The sequence below is a fragment of the Maniola hyperantus genome, chromosome 11, assembly GCF_902806685.2.
Source record: "Maniola hyperantus chromosome 11, iAphHyp1.2, whole genome shotgun sequence".
NCBI lineage: Eukaryota > Metazoa > Arthropoda > Insecta > Lepidoptera > Nymphalidae > Maniola > Maniola hyperantus.
In genome coordinates, this window is record NC_048546.1 from 3,236,459 (window position 1) to 3,260,887 (window position 24,429).

General features: G+C 37.5%; 4 protein-coding genes across 5 annotated transcripts; 2 read left to right on the forward strand and 2 right to left on the reverse strand.

The window, feature by feature from the left end:
- Positions 1-3: 3 nt before the first annotated feature.
- On the reverse strand, positions 4-1,810 carry LOC117986666 (succinate dehydrogenase cytochrome b560 subunit, mitochondrial-like). The gene is made up of 3 exons (XM_034973539.2): positions 1,633-1,810; positions 1,315-1,547; positions 4-414 (listed from the first exon to the last, which is right to left on the reverse strand). Exons 1-3 carry the CDS (start codon positions 1,653-1,655, stop codon positions 128-130), a joined length of 543 nt encoding a protein of 180 aa, XP_034829430.1. The 5' UTR covers positions 1,656-1,810; the 3' UTR covers positions 4-127.
- Positions 1,811-2,140: 330 nt separating this feature from the next.
- On the forward strand, positions 2,141-10,461 carry LOC117986667 (acylphosphatase-2-like). Its single transcript, XM_034973541.2, has 3 exons — positions 2,141-2,377; positions 2,915-3,024; positions 9,758-10,461. The coding sequence occupies exons 1-3, from the start codon at positions 2,243-2,245 to the stop codon at positions 9,876-9,878; spliced, it is 366 nt and encodes a 121-aa protein (XP_034829432.1). The 5' UTR covers positions 2,141-2,242; the 3' UTR covers positions 9,879-10,461.
- A 559-nt stretch (positions 10,462-11,020) lies between these two features.
- Positions 11,021-15,651, forward strand: Ktl (BTB/POZ domain-containing protein Ktl). Its single transcript, XM_034973100.2, has 2 exons — positions 11,021-13,608; positions 13,734-15,651. The coding sequence occupies exon 1, from the start codon at positions 12,117-12,119 to the stop codon at positions 12,939-12,941; it is 825 nt and encodes a 274-aa protein (XP_034828991.1). The 5' UTR covers positions 11,021-12,116; the 3' UTR covers positions 12,942-13,608; positions 13,734-15,651.
- Positions 15,652-20,353: 4,702 nt separating this feature from the next.
- LOC117986271 (oligoribonuclease, mitochondrial) lies at positions 20,354-23,626 on the reverse strand. Of its 2 annotated transcripts, none has more exons than XM_069501695.1 (3): positions 23,425-23,626; positions 22,838-23,079; positions 20,354-22,159 (listed from the first exon to the last, which is right to left on the reverse strand). In XM_069501695.1, the coding sequence occupies exons 2-3, from the start codon at positions 23,063-23,065 to the stop codon at positions 21,812-21,814; spliced, it is 576 nt and encodes a 191-aa protein (XP_069357796.1). In that variant the 5' UTR covers positions 23,066-23,079; positions 23,425-23,626; the 3' UTR covers positions 20,354-21,811. The 2 variants fall into 2 exon arrangements, with proteins under 2 accessions (XP_069357796.1, XP_034828995.1); XM_034973104.2 differs by having other exon boundaries at positions 23,308-23,621.
- Positions 23,627-24,429: the final 803 nt, after the last annotated feature.

Sequence of the window (24,429 nt, forward strand, 5' to 3'; positions counted from 1 at the left end):
TCATTATTAAAACGAAATCAATTTATGTTTATTCAATAAAATTTATTACACCACTTAAAATGAGAACAAAAATAAATAATTATACCAAAATTCAACAATTTCTATTTATCCTATTATCAAATCATAATTATAATGCGGCTAAGAACAAAGTTATAGCTAGAGCCCCTCCTAACATCGCATAGCCCGTGGAATATACTTCTTTGATACTTAACCCTTTAGCAGTATCCCAGTAAAGATGTCTAATTCCGTTAGCTAAATGGTAACCAAAAGGTGCTGCAAGTAATACCTTAGCTAAAAAGATGGTGGCCGGAGATAGGTTCAAGCCTTCGATCATTGTAATGTAGTGAGAGACATCGTGGGGTAGCATCAACGCTCCCAGTCCAAAAGCTGTTGCATATCCAGTTAAGATGATTCCTAAAACAATAATATTTTTATTAGGCTAAATTAAAAAGGACAGTGCTCAAAATGTATGGGGAAAAACCCAGGCCCGGCGCAAACGAAATGTTACTCATATCAAAGGTATAAACGAGTAAATAAATACTGCATAGGGGGCATCATCGAAATCGATGGCTAAATGTGTGATATTGCTATTCGAATTTGGACTGGGGTCAGTATTCAATGTACTAGTAAAAGGAGCATTAAAAGTTAGTTTCGTTCTCTATGCCTGTTTTTCCTATCCTATAATATCATAAACTTAATTTATGGGGGAAGGGCATTTTATCAAAAAAAAATGTTTTTGTTGTTTTACTAATAAACATGCATAAAAAATCAATTGTTTGTCAAATTGTATTTTATGAAATGACTATTTGTCTGGTAATTTGTTTTGTCAAGTGTATTATCTGTAGAAGGAACCAGAAGTTTTATAACAATCATAAAATGAATCCAAATTTTGCCAAACATTATTTGTGGAATGAAACTTTGTTATTTGTTTTTTGTGAATTGATCGGTAACCATTCATTGCATAATGCATTGCATCAACAGCAACTCATTATAATGATAATTTGATAATGACAGAGGCAATTAGGAAAATTTTAACATTAACATTTTACTTAATTTTCTGTTGTTATGGCGGATTCTAACTTTTAATCAATAAAATAGTAACAGAAATCCCCCTGCGCATAGTAGTTAAATGGAACACTGACTGGATTAACTTTTTTAATTTACACAGGCAAAAACAGCAAGCTACTTTTTTCTACTAGGTACCTACCTAATAGATGTCTCTGAATTAGGTAGTTAATTTTGATAAGGTGGCAATCCTGAAATATATGGTCTTGTGACTGCTTAAAGCAAAGCAAATAAATAAGAAATACATACCTGTAGTTCTGTGCGTAATCGACAGAACAGTTGTTAACTGAAACTGGTAGATCGTAAGATGGGGCGACAAAGGCCTGTTCAAGCGTTCGTTCTTAATATCATAGTGCTCTTCTTTTGGTGGTTCAAATTTTTTAATTGTTATCTTAGGTACAGACGCCGCTTGAGCGTATGTCGCAGTACCTAACGCGGTCCGAAATTTCGCCAAATTTCCCAGCAACGCTGTATTTCCTAATCTGCAAAGCAGTCAATAATATTGAAATGCCTATTCCACCTGTACCACAACAGTAGGCATTACATAATAATAAAATGTCAACATACCTGCCACAGCAATAAAACGCCATTCTGAATTACTGCCTGATTATATACCGATCACAAATAATCGGTTAACGAGTTGATTGCAATCTGAACTATTGCATTAATTATTTTTAAAAGTGCACCACCACTCGATCACTCGTGAAAAATTGGCAATTTTTGACATTTGAGTCATTTGACATTTATTTGAGTTTGACTTTGACAGCTTGGCCAAAAGTTTAGTTCAGGCACTGACAAAGTAGGTTACAGAATGCTATTTACCATGTATGTTTAATAAATAGCAGAAAAATGAAAGTTTTCATCAAAAACTGAAAGTTTAAATATAATTTGATCTTAAAAGAATAAAATTATTTCTTTAAAAACAGTTTCTGTTCTGTTCTTCTTCTCTTGATAGTGGCTTTAAATAAAACTAGCCGTCTTTGTAAACACAATTGTCATATAAGTCATTAGTCAAGTCAAAGTCAATGAAATTGTCAACTAATATGTTATTGGTCTGTGTTGTCAACAAAGAGAATATAATAACTACGTTTGTCAAATCGTTAAAAAATTTAAAAAGAAGTGGAGTTGTAAATTCGCTTTTAATTTATTTTTATTTGAATTCCTAACACATAAATAAATGATTCGCTTGTTACTTTTAACAACAATCGCCGGTTGTTTAAAGGTTAATTGCAGCACGGCTGCTGTCTCCATGACGCTGAAGAGTGTCGATTTCGAAGTGTTTGGCCGGGTTCAAGGAGTATTCTTCCGGAAGGTATAAATTGCAATAAGAGCTATTTATAAAGACCTTCCTGCTGATGATCGGAGTGTAAAACGTGCAACTTAAATGTGTGTGAACCAAAATGATATGACTTGTTCCATTCATTTAATGTATAACTTTTGTATGTACCTAGTTAATTCATTTTTAACTCCTCTCAGAATGAGAAGGGTTAGGTTATAAGTTATAACCCACCACACTGGCCAAGTGTGGATTGGACACTTTTGATAACATAATGGAGAACTCTCAGGCATGCAGGTTTCCTCCTGTTATTTTCCTTCACTGTGATGTTAATTGCATTAAACATACCTACAGAAAAGTTAGAAATTCATGCCCAAGCAAATATCACCACTTCCCTACAAGCTGAATTAGCTAAGTTCTGCTAAATCAGATAAGTATAATACAAAAAAAACTTACAGAATCTGCAATGCCTGCGCTTCCTCTATTATACATGCAGGAAAAGCAGCAATACACACCACTTCAGTCATGCAATATCTAAAATATCTAGATATTTATAAGTCTTTTATTTTGCAGTACACAAAATCTCAAGCAGACAAGTTAGATCTCAAGGGATGGTGTAGGAACACATCCCGTGGAACTGTAGAAGGGCAGATGCAAGGACCCTCAGACAAAGTGGATTCTATGTAAGTTGCTGTATTCCATCATCCTTTTGCTAAAAATTAGCTAACCCCAAAAGGCATTTTTTGAGGCCAAAAAAAAACATTTAGAAAAACTCATGTCTCTAAAGTAGTATGCTATCTAAGACCAAACTGAAAACTTATCTGCAAAGCATATTTTTTTACAAAAATCAATTATTCAAAATTTCCTCATTTTGTGGTAATAACTCAAACAATATTTGGGGTTAGCACCTTTTTAACAAAATGATGGCAGTATTAGACTGCTTTTTATTTCAACTTTAAGTTTGCCAACCACCATGACGTGGTGAGAGATGTAGTCTTATATTATTGTGTAAGGTGTTCTGTTCCTGGCGGGATCAATTAAGAAATTATTCGTTCTAAATTGATACAAGTCTGATCTGGTGGCAGGCTCCAACAGTGGTATTATCACCCTAAGCAGTCCTGATAATGCAGTCCCGTGGATATTTTTTAGGGAGAAGAGACCTCAGGGTCGCGACTCGCGAGCTATTGTAGTGCGGGCTCCAGCCATTCACTTACACTTTTTCATCTCATATGTGACCTTGGGAAGCTTGTGCCACAGCTAGCTGCCATACCTCATAGCGATTAACGAGTGAAACAGAGGGCTATCTTCGCTAGGGCCCTAAGGGCGTTGCGCAAGGGGGGCACCAATGTGTTCTTGAGAGATCTCAGAGCCTCCCAATAAGTGCTGAGGGTGGCCACCGAGGGGGTTTTAGTAGGTAGAAATCATACATAACTCGATGTCCTTTCCCAGAACATCGGGTATCTTTAGAAGCTTTCTCCCCAAAAAACAAAAAAAAAAGTCCTGTGTAATTGCTTCCATCATAGATACAAATATTTTAAAATACATAGATATAAAAAAATTACTGAACCGGCACAATTCAAACCCTCCGTCTCTCTGGGTCTTGGTAGGCCCTTTTCAAACAATTTCAAACACATCATTGCTTTCATTCCATAATAAAATTCTGATAATAAAAAAATTTATTATAATAATAAATAAATCTTCATCTAGTGGACTCAATTTATAACAGATATTTTCAATAGATTAAGCCTTGACTCCAAACAATTATGTGTTTATGTAATAAATTAATTTGTGTAATAAATTAGTTTTGTGGACTTATTATAAAAACACATATTATATTAAGTGTAGCTAGACACTAATGAGAGCCAAAGAACACCTCAACTTGGCCTGAAGTCGTATTAAAAAACTTGTGAAGGATAAACCAGAGCAATTCACTAATCACAAATTTCTTAATACAAAAGCTGACTGTAGGTCACACAGAACCACTGACCTCTACTAATACAAGTATGCTGGACTTGCGATTTCCGAGACGCTCGGACGCGAGATTACGATAAAATTTACAGTGTCAATTTTAATTCCCGGTACGTTCAGCAGAGTCCTTCGAATCGGCACAATGTACATTGTACATTATATACATGCCAGTGCACAGAAGGCAATAACACTGAACGAGCGTGGCATAGGACGTATACCTACTCTTTTGATTAAACATCCGTGTGCCTCTGACGATAGCTCGAAATGAAGCTACACTGAATAGAACGGCACTTCGATGGAATCATTTGGCCCATTGAAAGTCGCACGTTTCAGTTTTTGACTTTTTACGGGTAGACTTTTACGAGAAATCGCAGTAATTTGTTTCTGGGAGTTTGAGCGTATTTTCCGTTGGGTTATTTATTACAAACATTAAATTGAAAAGACCGAAGGCCTTTTACAATTTTAAGAAAAATAATTACCTAGTCTGGTTAGCACGGATATTGTGACTTATGATTATAATATTGCGATAATCTCAATTTTGTAATTGGCTGCGATTATGCTATTCTTGCTTTGCTGCAACTATCAATTTTAATAAGCGCGGCTCGCAGAAAAATGACCCCAGATGGGTTCGAAAGTAATCGGCCTTACGTTGACTAAATACGTGAGTATAGCCGTAACAATATAATATGTAGGTACTTATCATTTTAGTAAGATTTTAGCCAATAGTGAAAGAATATAATATTAGCCTGTCAGCGGTGATTGCAATAGTGAAATTGTAGCTGTGAAACTTCGATCTTAGAGGTCAGAGTTGTTCCTAACTAAGGAGACATTCTTTTGAAAGTTCCGATATTGTAATTGACGCGGATAACAGAAGACGGAATGGCATTTCATATTCTGGCAGTGCATATTGTGGTGGGGCTTCATTAACGGGCGAATAGTCGTGTCGCGTTGTGGCGCCAAAAATATCGTCAACTTTTTTAGCATTTAAACTACCGTGAGTGATTTCCATTCTAAATAATATCTCCGTTCGCGCACGCGCCGCGGTTTTGGTCAAAACCGCGGCGCGTGCGCGAACGGACTCCCTTGAAAAAGGACCCCGTATGGGTTCGAAACTAGTCGGGCTAACGTCGACTACACACGTGAGTACAGCCGGGACAGATATTATTTAGAATATCGTCAACTGTTACACGATGTTCTTGTCTACATCTCAGTGTAGCCACGCAAGCGCATGTTGTCGCGACAAAACCCTTTGATGTGCGCCCGTTACCGCCAGTGGGCAGTGCCGCGATGCGACGAATGGCAGGGCTTCATTAGCGGGCTACGGCGAATATTGGCCGTAACCAGCTAATGAAGCCCCGCCATTAAAAATGATACCGAAAATCAGAACAAAGGCTACGAAAGTTAATACCGGAAAAAGAAGCTGGGGCAATTCTGAAAGCAGTTTGTGTCACATTTGTCCATAGAACTAGGTATCAGCTTAGCTTATTATTGTCTATACGAAACTGATATTTCTTTATCGGCAGAAAACTGCAGGTTCTGTCAAACGAGACTCGTGAAAATGTAGAGAAGCATTTATGCTCATTAAGAATTTAATCAACGCTAATGGGAGTGCTAATGCTAATGCATTAACAAATGCTTTGTTCATGTCTCTCAAGGGAGTCACACGAAGGACATGGAACTCAGACGCATGTGAAGGAAGTCATACTCAATTCTTCTATCGTCATGGGACTGACATTAATAATTTCAGGATACTATTTATATAATTATTCTAAATGGACGATCCCCCATAGCTAGAAAAGTAGAACTATAATTCTAATTCTGACCGATAAAACAGATTTGTGGCGCACCACAGTCTAGATTGCTTCATAATATGCTTTACGATAATTGCTTACTGAGAAAAGTTCTTTGTTGAAATCGCTCCGGGACAGCTCCGGGGCATGGATATGGATTAAATTTTCTGGTCATTCGGATAATTTGGCTTTTAATTCTGACAACGTAAGATTTTTCATGCTAACTTTCAAGTGTCGCGATCTAGGACGAGGACACAATTGGATTGCAGTTTTTTTTTAAATTATCCTCCATCTTAGTGTAAACAGTAATGGTACTACGGTGGTGTACTAAAAATATGCGCCATAATACTTCCTTTAAAAGACCTCTTCAAATATATGTTCCGCAGATTTGAAAATTTTAAACATCCGGCTACCCTTTTCACCCCTTTTTTATCCGAAAGCATTATCACCGTATCTAAATTTTTAAACTCTGGTGTGAATAAATGGCAATATTGCGAAAAGATTCTAGGTCGCATATGTATACAAACTGCAAAGTAGCCTAACGATACCGAGCGGGCTGGTCTAGGTCAAACATTTCAAATCTATTCGCGTGCATCCGCTTTTCTCTAATGAGGAGCTGAAATGAAAGCAGCTTTGCTGAATCTATTCAGGCGGGTTTTCATGCATAAATGACTATTGAAAATACGTTGCAGTTGGAAAATTTTAAACTGTAGCTATTTATGGCCAAGTGCGAGTCGGACTTGCGCACTGAGGGTTCCGTATTTAACGACATTTTGCACGATAAATCAAAAACTAGTAGTGCCTAAAAATAAATAAAAATCTGTTTTAGAATGTACAAGTAAAGCCCTTTCATGTGATATCCCACTTGGTATAGTAATCTTAATTTGAAAGTTGAAAATAGCAATATTTGTTCATGAACATATTTTTTTTGTGATGTAACCACAAATTCACGGGCTTTTAGATTTTTCCCCTCATGTCTGCTATAAGACCTACCTTCCTGCCAAATTTCATGATTCTAGGCCAATGGGAAGTACCCTCAAGGTTTCTTGACAGACAGACAGACAACAAAGTGATTCTATAGGGTTCCGTTTTTCCTTTTGAGGTACGGAACGGTTAAGTTAAGTAAACGGTTAAAAAGTCGGTTAAAAATATGAGCGTACCGAGAATTGATTGGGCGGAAACTATAGAGGTTGGGAGAAATTTTCTGGAAAATGTAACTATCAAAGTGGATTGAAGACGTGGATAAGATAAAAGTAATGTTCATGTCCAAAATAAAAAATAATTTCGGATCGTATATTGTAGATAATTCTAGACAGCTGTTAAGTTTGATGATGATGAAAGTTAGTATAATGCTTTAGTGACCATAACATTAGCATTACGGCGCCATTAACGAGTTATTGTAAGCGTCTTACAGCCTTGTTACCACCGCGATGATTTAACTGAAATAATCAGATGGATAAGTTGATTATAATATTTTAGTTGGATTGTGCCGTTTAATCGAAAAACTAAAGGCCGTTTATAGTTTATACACAACTAGACTAGTACTTTGTTCGCGTAGATTTAGGTTTTTTAAAAATCCCATTGGAAGTCTTTGATTTTCCGGGATATAAAGTAGCCTATGTCCTTCCTCGGGATCCAAGCTATCTCTAAACCTAATGTCGTCAAAATCGGTTGAACGGATGGGCCGTGAAATGCTAGCAGACAGACAAGCAGACACACACACACTTTCGCATTTATAATATTAGTATGGATAGACTCAAATCATTGAGAGATCGAGTAACTTTAAATTTTTCCTCTATAACGTGGACTCTTACTAAGAAAAGATTTCCACAAAAAACCACCAGAGCTAATAAAGGCGTCAGCTAATATTTTAATGAATCAAAAGATTTTTGTAATTCGTTTCTGTTTGGTTGTAGTTTTAGTTGTCCAATTTCTTATATAACTACTTCAAGTCCAATTTATACTTAAATTGAATCTGCTTGAGACTTTTTCGTCCTTGCGCGTAATAGAAAACGAATTCTCTTGCCCTCGCCGCACCCTCTTTCATAATGAAAACGCCTTAATGGCGGGCATTACGCCTCACGTCTATCTCAAGGCTAATGAGAACTTTGGGCGAGTCTTCGTCGTAAACTTTAGAACACACAGACGACATAATATTGCGCGACAAAACGTTGCCATACCAGTTTTTTGGTGAAATAATGTGTAGGTATCATTAAAGTTCATAAGACAAAACACGATTGAGGAGTTTTAGGACCCGGAGTTCAATGATGTAGTCTATGCTTGATACCTACAATAATATTTCACCATTAACAATGCCGGAAACCTCACGATTTACAAATTCTCTTGAAACTCTCGTGCCAACACGCTCAACACGCTACGGTCTTGCGCTGCCTGAATCCAGCAGCTCGCTGCGACTCGTTTTATGTCGTCTGTCCAGCTAGCGGGAGTATTCCAACGCTGCGCTTTACAGTGCGATGCCGTCATTCTAGCACCTTGGGACCCCCAACGTCTACCGGTTTTTGAACTATATGCCCTGCCCATTGCCACTTCAGCTTTACAACCAGCTTAGCTATGTATTACTCTGGTTTTATAACGGTATTACGGATCTCCTTATTTCTGATTTGATCACATTTGAAACTCCAATGATAGCTTTCTCCATCGCCCGTTGAGTGACTCTGAGCTTTCTTTTGAGGCGTATTGTAAGTGGCGATGTATCGGATCCATAGGTATGTCATCACTGGCAACACGTACTATTCGAAGACTAATTTCAAGCACAGACATGTTGAATTATAAAATATCGCCATACCGTTTTTCATGAAACAATGTGTGAGTATGTACTCGTATATGTGTAAGATTGTAGGTATATGTGCTGAGTGGAGCGTCCAATCGCGGCATCGAGCTACATGAATTTACTCTGTAATCGAGCTTCCGAAAAATAACTAAATCGCCGATTGCTGATGCCTAAAATCATCGTGTCTGCTAAGGTCCTTAGTACCTACAAGACAACATTTATATTCCCTTGACTATAAACTTTTTGTGCCTCCCTAGTGTGAGCTCAAGCTTAATGACAAACATCTATCTCGAAGCTAATGAGAACTTCGGACGAGTCTCCATCCTAAGTCGTAACTTAATTGAGTTAAAGAATGCAAGTTATACGGCGCTCGTTAAAAGTTCGCAATGACCTGACCTGTTTAAAGAGGGATGCAGGGAATTATAGGTAATAGAATCTTTTCAAGTAATAATGAAGTTCTTACTTTCTCCTGCATTTTATCTGACATAAAATTAAACGAAAGTTATGACTTGTGAACACCCAGTAGGTAATTTTCCACCAAACTGTACCAGTTATATTCATTAAAAAGTATTTAGGCTCAGCCTTGTCCACATAAACTTTTTGCTTACTCAAGAGTAAGCTATCGCAATTTTGAGATAGGCTTGGGACGACAATCATGCCTAATAAAAAGCAAAAATGAGGTCTAGGCTGAATCGCGCTTACCTAGAATATTCACTCTTGCCTTGAAGGTATTTAGGGTATACTCGACGGGAAATACGGACGCCGGAAGGGCATTAAAATCTGTGAACAAACCCTTTCAAATTTTTGAATTTAAAAACATGTCTGACTGTTCGTTCATTAGTTTGTAATTTTTGTATCTTTCTCCAGGATGCAATGGCTGAGGACAACTGGCAGCCCTAGTAGCCAAATCGACAAAGCAGAGTTCAAGAACCAGAAGGATATATCCGAATATACCTATACCAGCTTCGATATTAAACGGGATAATTAGTTTTCCGTGCTAATCTAAAGTTGCTCGTAAAGGAGCTGTAAAAATTGCTTCTTGCTGTAAAACTAGCTGACAACTATTTACCAGCATAGCTCATCATCATCATTTAACGAGATCATGAATTATGATCCCGTTAAAGATTGAAGCTTGGCGGATATAAGATTGCTTCTCGAATTGCTTAAAAACTAGACTGTTTATGAGTCGTATGAGTGTCTTAGTATCGATTAAGTAGAAGCAGTAGAATTTTTATAAAATTATCCTAAAAAGTCATTTTTATCATTTTAAAGGTCTTAATTTTATGTTTATGTAAGTGATTCTGGGGTATCAAGACTACATCAAAGGTAAGCCCAGTTTTACTGTTTTTCTGGCTATTTCAAATTTTATTATGGCCGCAGTTTACGCAAGTATCACATCAACATTATAAAATGTCGACGACTACGAAGTCGTCTTTTTCGACACGACTAAATAAAAACTATTAGATACTCGGACTGTTTAGGTACTCCTGAATTTTTCTACGTTTGTAGCTTAGTATTTCTAGTTAGTAATAGCTGACATTAATATCACTTTTAAAGTCCCCAATGTGATATTTTACCCACCCGATATTACGCTTGTTTAGCAGTATGTATTTCTTTTATCTGAATACAGATTGTTAAAAGTAGATTTTTTTGTTTCATTATCTTATTTGCATGAAAAAGGTCGGGTTTTTTTGTCATACTCTGCGTCCTTTCGAGATAAAATTGAAACTTCCAGTCCCCAAGCTTATAATAAAAGACCCTTTGCTCGTATATATGATATAATGAATATGTGAAGACGTATACCTACTCAGGTTATTTTCTTCTAAAGTCTGTCTGGAGTCTGGAGCAAAAGTAACAATACGTTTGTTTCAATATGTATTAAGTATGTCTGGAGTCTCTTAGATGCCGCATACGAATCGGTATGGGTCTATAAAACTATTTCAATTTAATTATTATTTAGAGATATCAATCAATTTAAAAATATCAGTTGCTAAAGGCACGTAAAAATATTACTCACTTTTCTTAATGTCTCAGTGCTGATTTTTATGTGTATTTCAATTATTTCAGTTTAATTATTATTTAGAGATATCAATCAATTTAAAAATATCAGTTGCTAAAGGCACGTAAAAATATTACTCACTTTTCTTAATGTCTCAGTGCTGATTTTTATGTGTATTTCCTGAGTATCATAATATAAAAATTACGATTCAAACTTTAAGTAAGAAAAACTATTTTATTTTTGCGAGCTTTAAAGCGTCTGGCGGAAATTACCGCCGACAGGAAGTGTCTGCTGTAAAACATAGATGAAAATCAGCAGTCAGACTTTTGAAAAGTGAATATATTTTTTTAATATGTTCTTACAGTAGTTGATCCCTATAAAGTGACCCATAGCACAAGCTAGCAGACATGCGTACGTTAATAATACACTAACACTACTCTACCCCACATACTTTGTTTCTCAGAAAATAAGGAAGGTCTGGCAGCAGCAATGGGATCTTGCTCTTTATGAAGTGTTCTTATAACCTTACTTGCAATATTTCGTGAAACTGCGCAGTGAAAAACTAGGTTTCAAAACTTCACGGAAAAGTTCTAAACAGTCTAAACAAATTTTTGTGAGAGCATTGACCGCGGTCGTTATTTTTATTTTCTTTTATTTTAAAAAACCGGCTTTCACGTTCTACCCTCAATATGCAAATGAAGGAAATTGTTTTCCTGATGGTATGTGAGATAGATATTCGTTAGGTATCGATAATCGAATTTTGTGTTACGACAAAAAAATAGATGTGAGGTTTCCGAGAAGTTAATTACGTTTGTTAAAGGAAATTAATTTATTCGAAACCGAATCTACTCGAATTATACGAAATGCGCAGAATTCCTGTTTAAATTTCGTTAATGACGATAGGAAATAATTAAAGCGGTTTTAAATTAAACCTTAAAGTTTGAAAGCTATTTTTATACATTCAGCTCCCGCCTCCCTGAAATAAAAGGAAAAGCGTTAAATTTGCCAACTCCGAAAGACGAAAACAAAAGCTCGTTGAGTAAACATCGTGTTGTAAATTGTTGATTCAGTGCATAGTCACAGAGTTCTCCTGTAAACAGTGGCCGGCATGTGTCGCAACTTCTCAAAGTTTTCGGAAATAATAAACCATCTGTTATCTGATAATAGCTGTCGACCTTGAAGGTCAGCGAAGGCTCTTACGACGAGTTCGGAACGAAGGGGTAGGAAATGATTACGTCCAAGTCAGTAACCCGGGCGTGTGCTATTGATGGGAGGGCGCGGGTGCGGGCGGCTCGGGAAAGTGGGTCAGAGGGGCGCGCAGTCGCGGCACTGCGCCCTCGGTCTCCAGCCATGGCGGACGCGCCGTGCGAGGTCCTCGAGCTGAACGTCGGCGGCGTGCACTACGCCACCACGCGCGACACGCTGTTGCGCGAGCCGGACTCGCTACCGGCCGTTGCGCTGCGCGACCCCGACCATCCGCGCGACGCCCGCGGACGCATCTTCTTCGACCGCGACGGCGTCCTCTTTAGATACGTCCTCGACTATCTCCGAGACGGCGGCCTCGTCTTGCCAGAGTGTTTTCGCGAGCACAAACGCTTAGCGCGCGAAGCTAGGCATTACAGACTTGTCGGACTAGAAAACGCGGTTCGAGATGCCGATCCGCGGCCGCCTAATCGCGAAAAAGGCTGTATCACCGTTGGATACCGCGGAAGCTTCGCCTTCGGGCGCGACGGCCTCGCAGATGTGAAATTCCGCAAGTTGTCCCGGATTCTGGTGTGCGGGAAAGTGACGCTGTGCCGGGACGTTTTCGGGGAGACCTTAAACGAATCCCGAGATCCTGACCACGGTCTGGCCGACAGGTACACGTCCCGATTCTTCCTTAAACATTCGTTCATCGAGCAGGCGTTTGATAATTTACAAGAGCAGGGGTTCAAACTGACGGCCAGCTGTGGAAGCGGTACGGCCGGCGGGGCCGCTGAGCTCAAGCCCGGAGTCGATTCCGAAGAGAATCGCTGGAACCACTACAACGAATTTGTGTTCGTACGCGAATAACTGCCCGGCCGTATGTGATACTGAATCTGTTTAGGCAAAGTTTGGAGTGCAAGACTTCAGTGGCTGAGCCGCTGCATTTGAAATGTTCTAATTGATATCGTCTCGCAGGTAACATAGTAGACATCGTTCCGAAATTTGATATTTCTTTATTACCTACTGTACCTATTTTTAACTGATAGATACTTATTTAACTTAAGGAATACTTGCGAACACTTTTGTCTTCTTATTTTTTACTCAACGACTAAACTTTCAACTGTTTCGACAATTATTAGGTACGTTTTTAATATCGTACTAGAAATATTGATATACTTATTGAAAGATTATTATAATAAAGACATGTTTACATAGATATAGGTAGATATTGGCACCGATTCTGAGCACAACCTAATTTTAGAGTATTCGCATGCTCTTCTTACAAATGTAATATGAAAAGGACAGACACAGTTTGACAGTTCTAAATTTAATTTTTAGATGGTAAAACCCGTGATTTTAGCACGCACTCGCGAACCTACTGTTTAAATTTGTATTGTGCACTAAAATTTAGAGTCTTTAAATGTGAAAGTCATGTTCCGTTCCTTTTTTAGCATTAGTAAAAAGAAAAGGATGCAGATACTCTAAATTTAGTTTAGAGAGAGACTAGAGAATTGAGGCCATTGTGGCTAATTCCGTTGTACACAATCTCTAAACTAAACTAAAATGGCATGTCTAAATCTATTGCTATCCCTTTCATAATGTTGCTTGCGGAAAAGGAGAGCACTAGATTTAGACCAATTAATTTAGTTTAGTTTAGAGATTGTGTACTAGAGAATCGGCCCCATTGTGTAGATAAATCGAACTTAAATGTATTCGTGTATCAAATAAGTAGTTAAAACATAAATGTATTAGAATAAATGTATAAATATTAAATGTAGAAGTTACCTCCTATTAGAGCTGATCTTGTTTAAAACTGTAACAAATTATATTTCTATCGTAGGTACCTATTATCTATGTTATAAAGGATTTTTATTATACTATTTAATTAATAGAATTAACAATGAATCTTTAACAATTATTAACAATCCAAACAATTTCAGTAACTAATGTTAAATTCTTAAACATTTTTATCTTGTTTTCTTAGTTTTATAATAACACTTTGAAATGAAAAAATAGTATACCTAAGTACCTACCAATATGGTTAAATTATCATAGATAGATATTTTTATCTTTACAATTACTTTCTTAATACATTATATGTACGTGATATTGTATTCAGACTACAGCTGAATTAATGTTAGTTGTACAAATTATCTACGGGTTGACTGTTATTGTTTTATTCAAATTTTATTGAACTGATAACAATTTTATATGGTTCGAGTATCTTTGGAAATATCGAATATTTTTTCTGGAGTTTTACCGTCAAGAAGGTAGTCTATATAAATTTAATGCATTATGAATTTTTAGATTTCACAAATATGCATTTTGAACGATGCGAATATTTATCAAAGAATTCCGTTTTTAGGATTCTATTACTAAGCCCCCGCTGTCCGTCTGTCAGCGGTCTATATCTCATGAACCCGGGTCATGAACCGATAGGTAGAGAGTTGAAATTTGCACCGAGTGTGATACACATTTCAACTATTGCCACTATAACAACAAATAGTAAAAAACCTATATGGCAATTCCGAAATGGCTGCCATGTAAATTAGAAGAAATTTAAACAGTACATCTTCTACGATGGTACGGAACACTTCATGTGAGACTCCAACTCGCATTTGGCCGGTTTTTATGCAGCATTAATTCTGTAATTGGGGCTAGGAAACTCTTATAACTGCGATCGGTATGCTTTCGAGAGTCCGTAGGAAATTTTTAAGAGGTTGATAACTTAGATGTTAAGAGCTAGTTAGTACCTAGATCTTGCATTGCCATCCCTCAGATGATCCGTATCAGGTTCACGATCGCGACTACGACTACGGCACGGCACTATTTTTATTCGTCTTTATAATAGAGTAACTTTTATGACATTGTTTCGAAAATAACCTAAAACTGATCCTGGCAGGATTTTTCAGTCACAATAGTTTTATATGCAATGCGTTAAAAATTTCCGCGTTAAAAAAATCTGAAACTTTAAAAAAAAGACTCATATTTTATCAAGCACCAAATTTCTACGGACTCTCGAGCTTTGTTTGAAATCACAATGTTACCAATGAAACCCGAAATTTTTGTGAAAAGACGCGCGGTCTAGACTACACGTTAGCACACGTTAGTTCTAGTTTTTTCAACTTATATATAGGTAGGTATTTGTTCGCCCTGTAAAAGGTTACTAGTGCCAGTAAAATAGTTCTACGTACCTACCTACATATTCAATTGTGCTATATCTAAATATCTAATAAGCAATCCTTGGTTTAAATGTCGGATCGAACAGGTATTTTCTTACTTGGAGCATTGCAATATACTTGTTACTTACCTTATTCGAGCGGACTTTTAAATTAATTGAAAGACATAAGAACGCGAATAATACCTGAATATCTATTATTCAGGCGAGGAGCTAATCATTAAATTTATAAAAAGTACCTACCTAACTTTTCCGATTTATCTAAGAACCGATATGATATAGTTGTGATCGATCCATTTTCTACTCTATAGAAGTTGATATCTCTTTATACCTAGTTGTAAACTTGTAAGAAATGTTTAATAACGTTAATCTATATAAAGCGCGAATAAAATGTACCTAAATTAATAGTAAATGGGAGTACAACTACTGCTCTTATAATAGACTGTACTTTACAGCATTTCCAAATTATCCGATTCGATATTTGAGCCCGTAAAATGTATGAAATATTGTGCACGTGCTTTTTACATTGTCCGCAACGAGAAGAGAAGTAGAGATTTTCTCAGCTGAAACATTTCACAAGTAATGTTCAACCAACATATAAAAAAATATAGACCAGCTGTAGTACTGAAGCGGATTTTGTCGGACTGTGTCCTACTAGTTTTGAATCCTTCCGGAGTCGTCCGTAGACGTTAGTTCGGTTTGGAACTCATCGCGCTAACCAGCTCATGAATTATGACTCATGAGTCATGAGCTGGTCTTTTCCCGAACGGGTTCAAAACTAGTCGGGCACATTCCGACCAAATGCACAACGCCAAAAGTAGGGATATATACCTAGGTATGAACTATCAGTACCAGATACATATTTGACTAGAATTGCATAGTTGTAATGTAACTTGGAATATCTTTACAAAACAGATACCTATTTGACAAGAATTGCAAAGTTGTAATGTAACTTTGGAATATCTTTACAATACAGATACCTAAGTATTTGACAAGAATTGCAAAGTTGTAATGTAACTTGGAATATCTATCTTTGTAATATCACAATTACATTTTACGTATATCGTATAGGGTAACGTGGAAATGCTTTTAGAAGTTTTGTAAAAAAATACTATAAACCTAAGAACTCTGTACTTTGTCAGTTAAGAAAAGTTCGATAGTAAACTTCTCTCCGACGGGATCGCAACTTTAGCCAAGAATTTGTAAGACATCCCGACGTATACCTACTTAAATGTTCTAGGTAGTTATAGCAGATACTTCACAGCTTTCCGAAACTTTGTAAAACTTTGCCGGTTGTTCTCAGGCGTCAAGCCAGGTCGAATTTAACAATCGCAGGCATATCATTAGATTACAATAATAGTTTTAATATTTCTGCTCAAAAATATGGGTTGCCAAGTAACAAGAAAATGCAAAATAAGTACCTATACCTCGCTAACAACTTGGGAATCTATTAGATGTCTGTAGATACCTACCACGAAATTTTGGTTTGCTAATGTGTTATGCCCGCTTTTCAGTAGCGCGCAATTCGTAGTGCCAAAGCCCGTGTACCATCCCTGAATTAATCATCCGTTTATAGTCTTCCGAAATCCGAGGTTTTAAACTTTGTTAGCGCGATTCAGGAAATATCCACACGGATGTTGCGCCAGTAAAGAGCGGGCATTTAACTTATTATCAGTGAACTAGCACAGAGATCTGTGGATAAAATATTGTAAGTACTAGTCCAAGGCCAAGTGTCTACTGTAACAATAAAACTTGCAGAAGTCAGAACTGGCAAGTCACTTGCACTGTCTAAACACAGCAAGTCAATTTCTGTAATTTTTTTATTGGGAAGTAGGTAACTTCTGCCAGTCCATTTTTTTTTGCTAGTGGAGTCGATACTTGGCCTGAGACAGCATAAGGCGAGACAAGATATTTGAAATTTTCTGGTTGGGTACTTTTCAAGCGGTGTTCTCAAGAAAATTTTGGAGGAATTTTCCATTCTTACAAATCCCATAATACCTACTACCTGTTAGAGACTATTTTGTTTATTAAGTAACTTTGTGTCAAGTAAGTATATGGAAAATTTTGAAATGGAGTGCAAAATTAACCGAAATTTTAAATTGCCTACGGAATTTTCAAAGTTACTGTACGCGTTACAAATTCTACTAACGGTTATTTTTAATGTGTCTAGGCTGCTTAAGTTCTCATGGTGTGCAAAGTCGACTGTACCCAGGCAGTTTAGACTTTGTACACCCTGAGAACTTTATCCGTAGCATAGTATTTTGTTGTTACTACTGAAAAACTTATGGAACTGTAACATGTATAAATTGTTTACTCTTTTCGTACTAGACATAAAAAATTGTTTTGGAAAAATACGTTTTTTTTTAAAATGAAACCAATAATGCCAATGGTCTTACGATTTATCAGAAAATAAACCTAATATTTCTTAGAACGAAATGGTTTCATTAATAGTACGCGACAGTTCGCGATGGCAATCGGGGAGGGAACGCCCCGCACACCCGCACAGTCTCCGAGCTAACCCGGTGCGGGCGAGCGCGGGTGACCCGCGACGCGCGATTCAGCCGGCGCAAGACCGTGGCGTATAGAAGTCTCTACAAGTCCTATGTCCAGCTGTGGACCTCTATCGGTTGAAGTTGATGATGATGTTGATCCTATTCCTAAGTAGGTATTAGGTACACTTTGATGGCACGCCTATACCTAGCTACTCTAGGGCGCTATTGATTGCCCCCAGACGGTACATGATGGACTCTATAGAGGCTACCCTAAGGTAAGGTAGTCTTGGTAGGTATACACGCACAACCCTAACCCTTTTCCGGAGATTTGATCTTAAATAACTAGTTGATTATAATCTACAAAGTTAGATTAAATCTACGAAAGGAAATATGAGTGGTAAATAGGTAGACTAGGTAAATTAAATTTCCCTGAAACACGAAATAAAACTATTTAACAATGCATTTGACCCTACATTTATCAGGTTAATGTTCTGACTTAGGTATATTATATTCAACAGGCGTCCCCGGGCTCTTTTCCTCCTGTTTCTTAGGGTTGACATCCATAGAGCGAACTTGCTCAGACTGTTATAACGAAACACCGTTTATGAAAAACCAAAATTTACTATTTTAAATTTAAGCTGTGATAGCCTAGTGATTAGAGCGTCCGCCTTCTAATTGGAGGTCGGAGGTTCGATCCCGGGCACACACCTCTAACTTTTCGGAGTTATGTGCGTTTTAATTAGGTACCTAATTAAATATCACTCGCTTATAACGGTAAAGGAAAACATCGTGAGGAAACCTGCATGCCTGAGAGTTCTCCATAATGTTCTCAAAGGTGTGTGAAGATTTAAATGGCAATCGGGGAGGGAACGCCACGCGTCCCCGCGCTAAGCCGGTGCGGGCGAGCGCGGGTGACGTGCGGATATACGGGGCATCCCCCCGCCTCATACCCCGATTGCGATCTCAACCTGTCGCGGACTCCTAAGGCTAATTCCGAGGGAAATTATTAAAAAAATAATTCGGTAGAAATTCTAGGGTAGGGCACGTAAATCATGAGTATCTCAATTTATCGTCAGCCCACTTCTGGGCATGCATCTTCTCGGAACGAGAAGGGTTTAGGCTGTTGTTCACCACGCTGACCAAGTGCGGAGGTAGGAATGTGTAAACAGCAAATTCTGAGTATGTGGAGACTCCTGGATTTTCTCAGCTCAGATCTCACTTTTCTATTGATAGGTAAGAAGCCTTTGTCCAGCTGTGGGATAAAATAAAAGCTGTTTTACGTGAATTGATCTAATGTTGCGTAAATATTCAGTGGACAAGAAAAACTCGCTGATCACCGATAGATTATACTTACTTACCTACCTACTGACAAGTAGGTATAAAATCCTTTGATCCGCGGTGAACCCATAATCAATTTGCAAAGGTTGTGGGCGTTTGAGCAAACATAATGTATCTGCCGTAGCCAGATCGTAGAATTGCCCATTTCATAAAGCGAAAAGAATGCTACCTACTTTTATCCCGAAAAAAATTCGATGGGATTTTTGTGAGTGAGTGAGTGAGTGACGTGAGTCTCCTAATCGGACGTCAGGAGATCCTCTCCTTTCCTTCTCTATCTAGACAAAGAAACTAAAGTTACAGAACTTTTCGGAGTTATGTGCGTTATAAGTAATTAAATATTACTTAGAAAACATCGTGCGGACACCTGCATGCGTGAGAGTTCTCCATAATGGTCTCAAAGGTATATGAAGTCTGCCAATCTGCACTAGGCCAGCGTGGTGGAGGATGGCCAAACCCCTTCTCATTTGAGAGCAAACCCCCGCGTTCTGTAGTGACTAGTGAGCTGGTCATGGGTTGACCATGATGGTATTTTTAAAAACCTAAATCCAAGCGAACGAAGTTACGGGCAGCATCTAGTAAAGTATAGTAGATAGCAAATATATGTAGAAGTTACTTATGAAAAGCAGCCCTTGAGATTATACCTAAAAACAAGTGACATTTTCCGCAGTTTTTTTTAAAGAATTTTAACCATGGCCCTTGACTAACATTCCCTTTTCCTCTCCAATTAAGCGTGAAGCTTGTGCTAGGAGTAGGAACGACAATAGTGCAACGGGTGGGGTATGAACCGGCGACCTTTCGAATTTCAGTCCGCACCTTTAACCGTTGATCTATTGAGGCTATTTCAAATGTCTAAACTACTTTCCTTCGAAAGGCATGAACAGCGCCATCTATAAGCCGTTTAAGGAACACGTTACAAAACCAACCCAAGTGATATTTTCCACATTGTTTCAAGGTTTTTACAAACGCAAAATAATCACAATCTGCTTCCAGAGTAGGTAACACAGAAGTCCAATGTTCTGTTACATTACAAATCTATCACTTTCCTTGGAAGGGTATGAACTATGAACAGCGCCATCTATGAGACGTTTAAGGAACACACCCTGGAAAGTTCCTCATGTCTTATGAGATGAAGTAGTCGACCAAGGAATAGAAATCTTTTGACAATCGATAATTATTAGTCGTTTTCGTGATATTAAGATATTATATCATAGCCATATGAAGGGCTTATATCAGGACAACAAAAACAGTAAATGTAAAGAAAACCAACAGGACTTGGTAAATTTAATTTAATTGTAATGTCAAAAATAATTAATATAAATAAATTCCAATAGGAATCGAGCCCAACACCACTGTGCACTGGAGATCTAAATAATAACTTAAGGCTTTCCAGCACGTATAGTACCCGGCAAGAAATATTGTACATCAATCTTTAGAAGGAGATAGCCATTTTGTAGAGTATTGTCTCTGTCGTTGAGACCGACAAAACGTCATATAGGCAGCAATATTTCTTCAGTTGTATCTGTTGCATTCCAATAAGTATTTTACATTATACTTTAGGCTACAATGGGGCTCGCGTATCCGTGTCGGACAAAAGTACCATAAAAATTAAGATACTAAAAAGATAAAAATAAACTTTAAGTTCATTTTGGTTATTTACTTAAAAATACATATTATGCAATTACTTAAAAATACAAATTATGCAATTACTTATTTTTCGATAGGGTACTTAACTTAACTACATTTCATTATATTTTGACACATAGATAGACAATTAATTAGGTACGTTTTGGTCTATGTATTTTTACTTAGATCCTAATTCATACAAGTTAAGGGATGATTTTATGCTAACATGTGGCGCAAAAGAGCCGTGCCAGTTTATTAAGCAGTTTATGCTTCACCGTGTGGCGTCTGTCATGGACATCCCTTGTATTGAGACAGACTGGTAACTGAACTGGTGGTGTGCCAGCTCTACGTGTTTCGTAGGAGATTTTACATCACAGATGGGAGATGTTACATTTTACATGACAGAATTTGAATGTCAAAATACAATAATGTCAGAGTAAATGGAACTAAATTCCTTGTACTAAATTTTGTGGTATCATATCATTAATCACCTGTCTATGTTTTTGGGAGCGTTCTGGTTACATTCTGGATACTGTGAAAACCCACGAAAAACTCCTCACTAGCCTCAATCAAAACTTTACATTACATGGATCGAAAAGCTCTGCAGTGTTTTATTTATTCTTTTGCATACAAACATTGCAGAAAGCAGAAAGACAAAATATAATCATTTATAGAAGAAGCTCATCATTATGAGAAATACCTTACTGCCAGTGCATGATACATATAAAATATGTATGGCTATTTCCAAACTGTACTGTTGCTAAGCTGTGTTCAACACTCACTATAAGGTTGCGTTTCCACTGAATTGGAATAGAGCATAGCCGAAGATGTGTGTTTTTGACCAATCAGGTTATTGTTAGATAATATAATAATTTTTCACGTTATTTCCCAAATATCTCTTTGGTCCAGAACATAAATCTCCGCACCACTCCACTTCAGTGGAGACGCACCCTTATGCCCGGTATCCACTGAAGCAAAGTTGTGTTCAGTCGGACTTTTAAGAGATGATTTGAAGAATCTGACTGGTCTGCTATACATATCTCCCTCCTTACATATCTCTCTCCTTCTCCACTTTGGTGGATACCGGGCCTAAGATTAGCGCAACTTTACACACTTTTAAAAATATGCTGCTTATAATACTTCAACTCCTCAATACTTTCCAAAATATCACATAGACATCTATGCTCGAATTTTTTCTGAGGTGTTCTTGAATACTCCTTAGGATACCACCTTTTCGCCAATTCCTTCAATGTACTGACATCTATGATTCTATAGTGTAAATAGTTGTTCAAGTTAGGCATGTATTTTCGAAGGAATAGTCTGTCCATATACACGCTGTTACCTCCCAAAGGGCATTTATTTTCAGGTGCATGCACCTTGACAAAGTTTAGTATTTGATTTTCAGCGTCACTTAGTGATACTTTTGATTCTCGGCTTGCATCAGTCAGGCCAGTCTAAAAAAACACAGAAAATAATCATCAATATTTGCTATTTAGCTTTTTATACTATACTAGCTTATGCTCGCGACTTCGTCCGCGTGGACTACACAAACTTCAACCCCCTATTTCAACCCCTTAGGGGTGGAAATTTCAAAAATCCTTTCTTAACGGATGCCTAAGTCATAATAGCTATCTACATGCCAAATTTCAGCCACATCCGCCCAGTAGTTTGAGCTGTGTGTTGATAGATCAGTCAGTCAGTCAGTCATCTTTTCCTTTTGTATATTTAGACTATGCAGAAACTAAAACTTTGTATGCCTTATTCACTGTAGATCCAAAGATTCTCTGGTGTTGTAGTGAAACAATATGTTGTGTTTAGAAGACTTGTGTGGTATGGGGTGGTAGTGGTGCATATTGCTTGCTTTCCCTGCATGGTTAGTAGTGGAAGGGCGGGAGGTGCAAATTTCAAGCTGCACATTGTAGATTACAGATTTAAATGTTTTGGTGAATTATAGCTGTTCACCTAGTGGACAGGCGACATTAAACAAGTGACAGGGAGCTGTGGATTCATGACTGTAACATGTGGAAGTTCCTACAAGAGACGTCCAGCAGTGGACGTCTATCGGTTGATATAATGATGATGATGAAATTTGCTGTTTCTTGTGTACGAAATATACAAAAAATTGCAAATACCTCACCATGTTGTGTAATACACCACTGGTGCATATTGTTCAATATGTCATCAGGCTGATGTATAATAATATTTGGTCCTGTTGCAACAATGTTCAGACTCGCGTCGGTGACCAGGCAGGCTATCTCCAGAATATGGTCCTTCTCTATATCTAGACCTGTCATTTCTAGATCTACCCACACTATTCTTTTAGCTTCACTTCTAACTTCTGCTGTAGTTTTTATGTTCATTTTTGACTGATACACTGAAAATAATAATTTCATAATAACTTCAGCCAAGAAGATTGATGTTAGATATTATTGGTAGACACTATTTACTAGAACCTTGACAGATAAAGAACAGACAACATTAAATGAATCACAGGGAGTCGCTGGATCCAGGTGGCACTAATTTGATCGCAAGACATGTTTAAATTTGTAAAACCGTCCAACTCTTAACCTCAAACGAACATAATCACATTTTTCACACTTACAACTTGTGCTTGGTTTAATAAACATATCAACAACACATGTTGTCCAAGAAGCTAGATAATGACGACAAAATATCATTTGTATTATTTTATAAAGAGATATTTGTTTTTTCCTCCTACCGAATATCAATCACTTCAATTTCATATTTTTCTATTTAATTATCTTTTCTTTTCTGTGATTTTCTAACTTTTCTGTTCTGTTCTGAGGTTTGACTTCATTTTTAGGGTTCCGTTTCCGTAGTCGAATGGCTAAAAACGGAACGCTTGTCCCTTATAGATTCGTTATGTTTGTGTCTGTCTGTCCGTCCGTATGTTACATACAGCCACAGAGTACTTTGTAATATAATACAGCCACTTTTAACCGAAACTATAGTACCCTAATATAATACTACTCTATGCTATACTGTTGAAACGAGGTTGTAACTTGTAAGTATTCTGTGAACCGCATTAAGATTTTTACACAAAAATAGGAAAAAAAACAATAAATTTTGAGAGACACTTCCAAAGTGGTGAAATGTGCCCCCCCCCCCCCCCTGTTACAGTCAGTGGCGTGCACAGTGTTTGAAGCCAGGGTAAGCATTAGTTAGGTAGGAACCTATTTACTGGCAGGTCATAATGAAAAATATGCATTGAGCCATTACAACTAGGGTAAGCAGTGCATTTATGCCTCTATGACCTGCACGCCACTGCTGTTACTTCTAACTTAGTGCTAAATTTTTTTTACGAGACATTTGTTTGTTTGGTGAGTGTTGGGGGTGCTTATGGTCACAAAGACATTGCGGATGCATTCCGCAGTCATTTCACTGTAAAGTCACCTTTAAATTTTGTGTCGGGTTTGAATATGAACGAAGCTGAGACCATCATGTCAGAACGAAATGAAAAGATACCTGCAAAGAATATAGAAAAAATAATTAATGAGATGGTAAGAGGAAAATCACCTAGTCATGATGGTCTCAGCATCGAACACTTCAAACATGCTGGGATACATCTTCCGCGAGTCCTTTCACTGTTTTACAGCTTGTGTTTGAGCCACTCTTACCTGCCTGAACCGCTTATGAGGACTATTGTGGTTCCCATTGTCAAAAATAAGACTGGGGACACATCCGACTTGAGCAATTACCGACC

Bases quoted from the DNA above. Each gene is read 5' to 3' on its own strand.
- LOC117986666 (XM_034973539.2), bottom strand. From the start codon at position 1,655: ATGGCGTTTTATTGCTGTGGCAG. The intron at 1,548-1,632 runs GTATGTTGACAT...ACTGCTTTGCAG, and splicing joins GCGTTTTATTGCTGTGGCAG to ATTAGGAAATACAGCGTTGC. The intron at 415-1,314 runs GTATGTATTTCT...TTATTGTTTTAG, and splicing joins GATTACGCACAGAACTACAG to GAATCATCTTAACTGGATAT.
- Ktl (XM_034973100.2), top strand. From the start codon at position 12,117: ATGATTACGTCCAAGTCAGTAACCCGGGCGTGTGCTATTGATGGGAGG.
- LOC117986667 (XM_034973541.2), top strand. From the start codon at position 2,243: ATGATTCGCTTGTTACTTTTAACAACAATCGCCGGTTGTTTAAAGGTT. The intron at 2,378-2,914 runs GTATAAATTGCA...TTTATTTTGCAG, and splicing joins AAGGAGTATTCTTCCGGAAG to TACACAAAATCTCAAGCAGA. The intron at 3,025-9,757 runs GTAAGTTGCTGT...ATCTTTCTCCAG, and splicing joins TCAGACAAAGTGGATTCTAT to GATGCAATGGCTGAGGACAA.
- LOC117986271 (XM_034973104.2), bottom strand. From the start codon at position 23,383: ATGATATTTTGTCGTCATTATCTAGCTTCTTGGACAACATGTGTTGTT. The intron at 23,080-23,307 runs GTAAGTGTGAAA...TATTATTTTCAG, and splicing joins TATTAAACCAAGCACAAGTT to TGTATCAGTCAAAAATGAAC. The intron at 22,160-22,837 runs GTATTTGCAATT...GTGTTTTTTTAG, and splicing joins GTATTACACAACATGGTGAG to ACTGGCCTGACTGATGCAAG.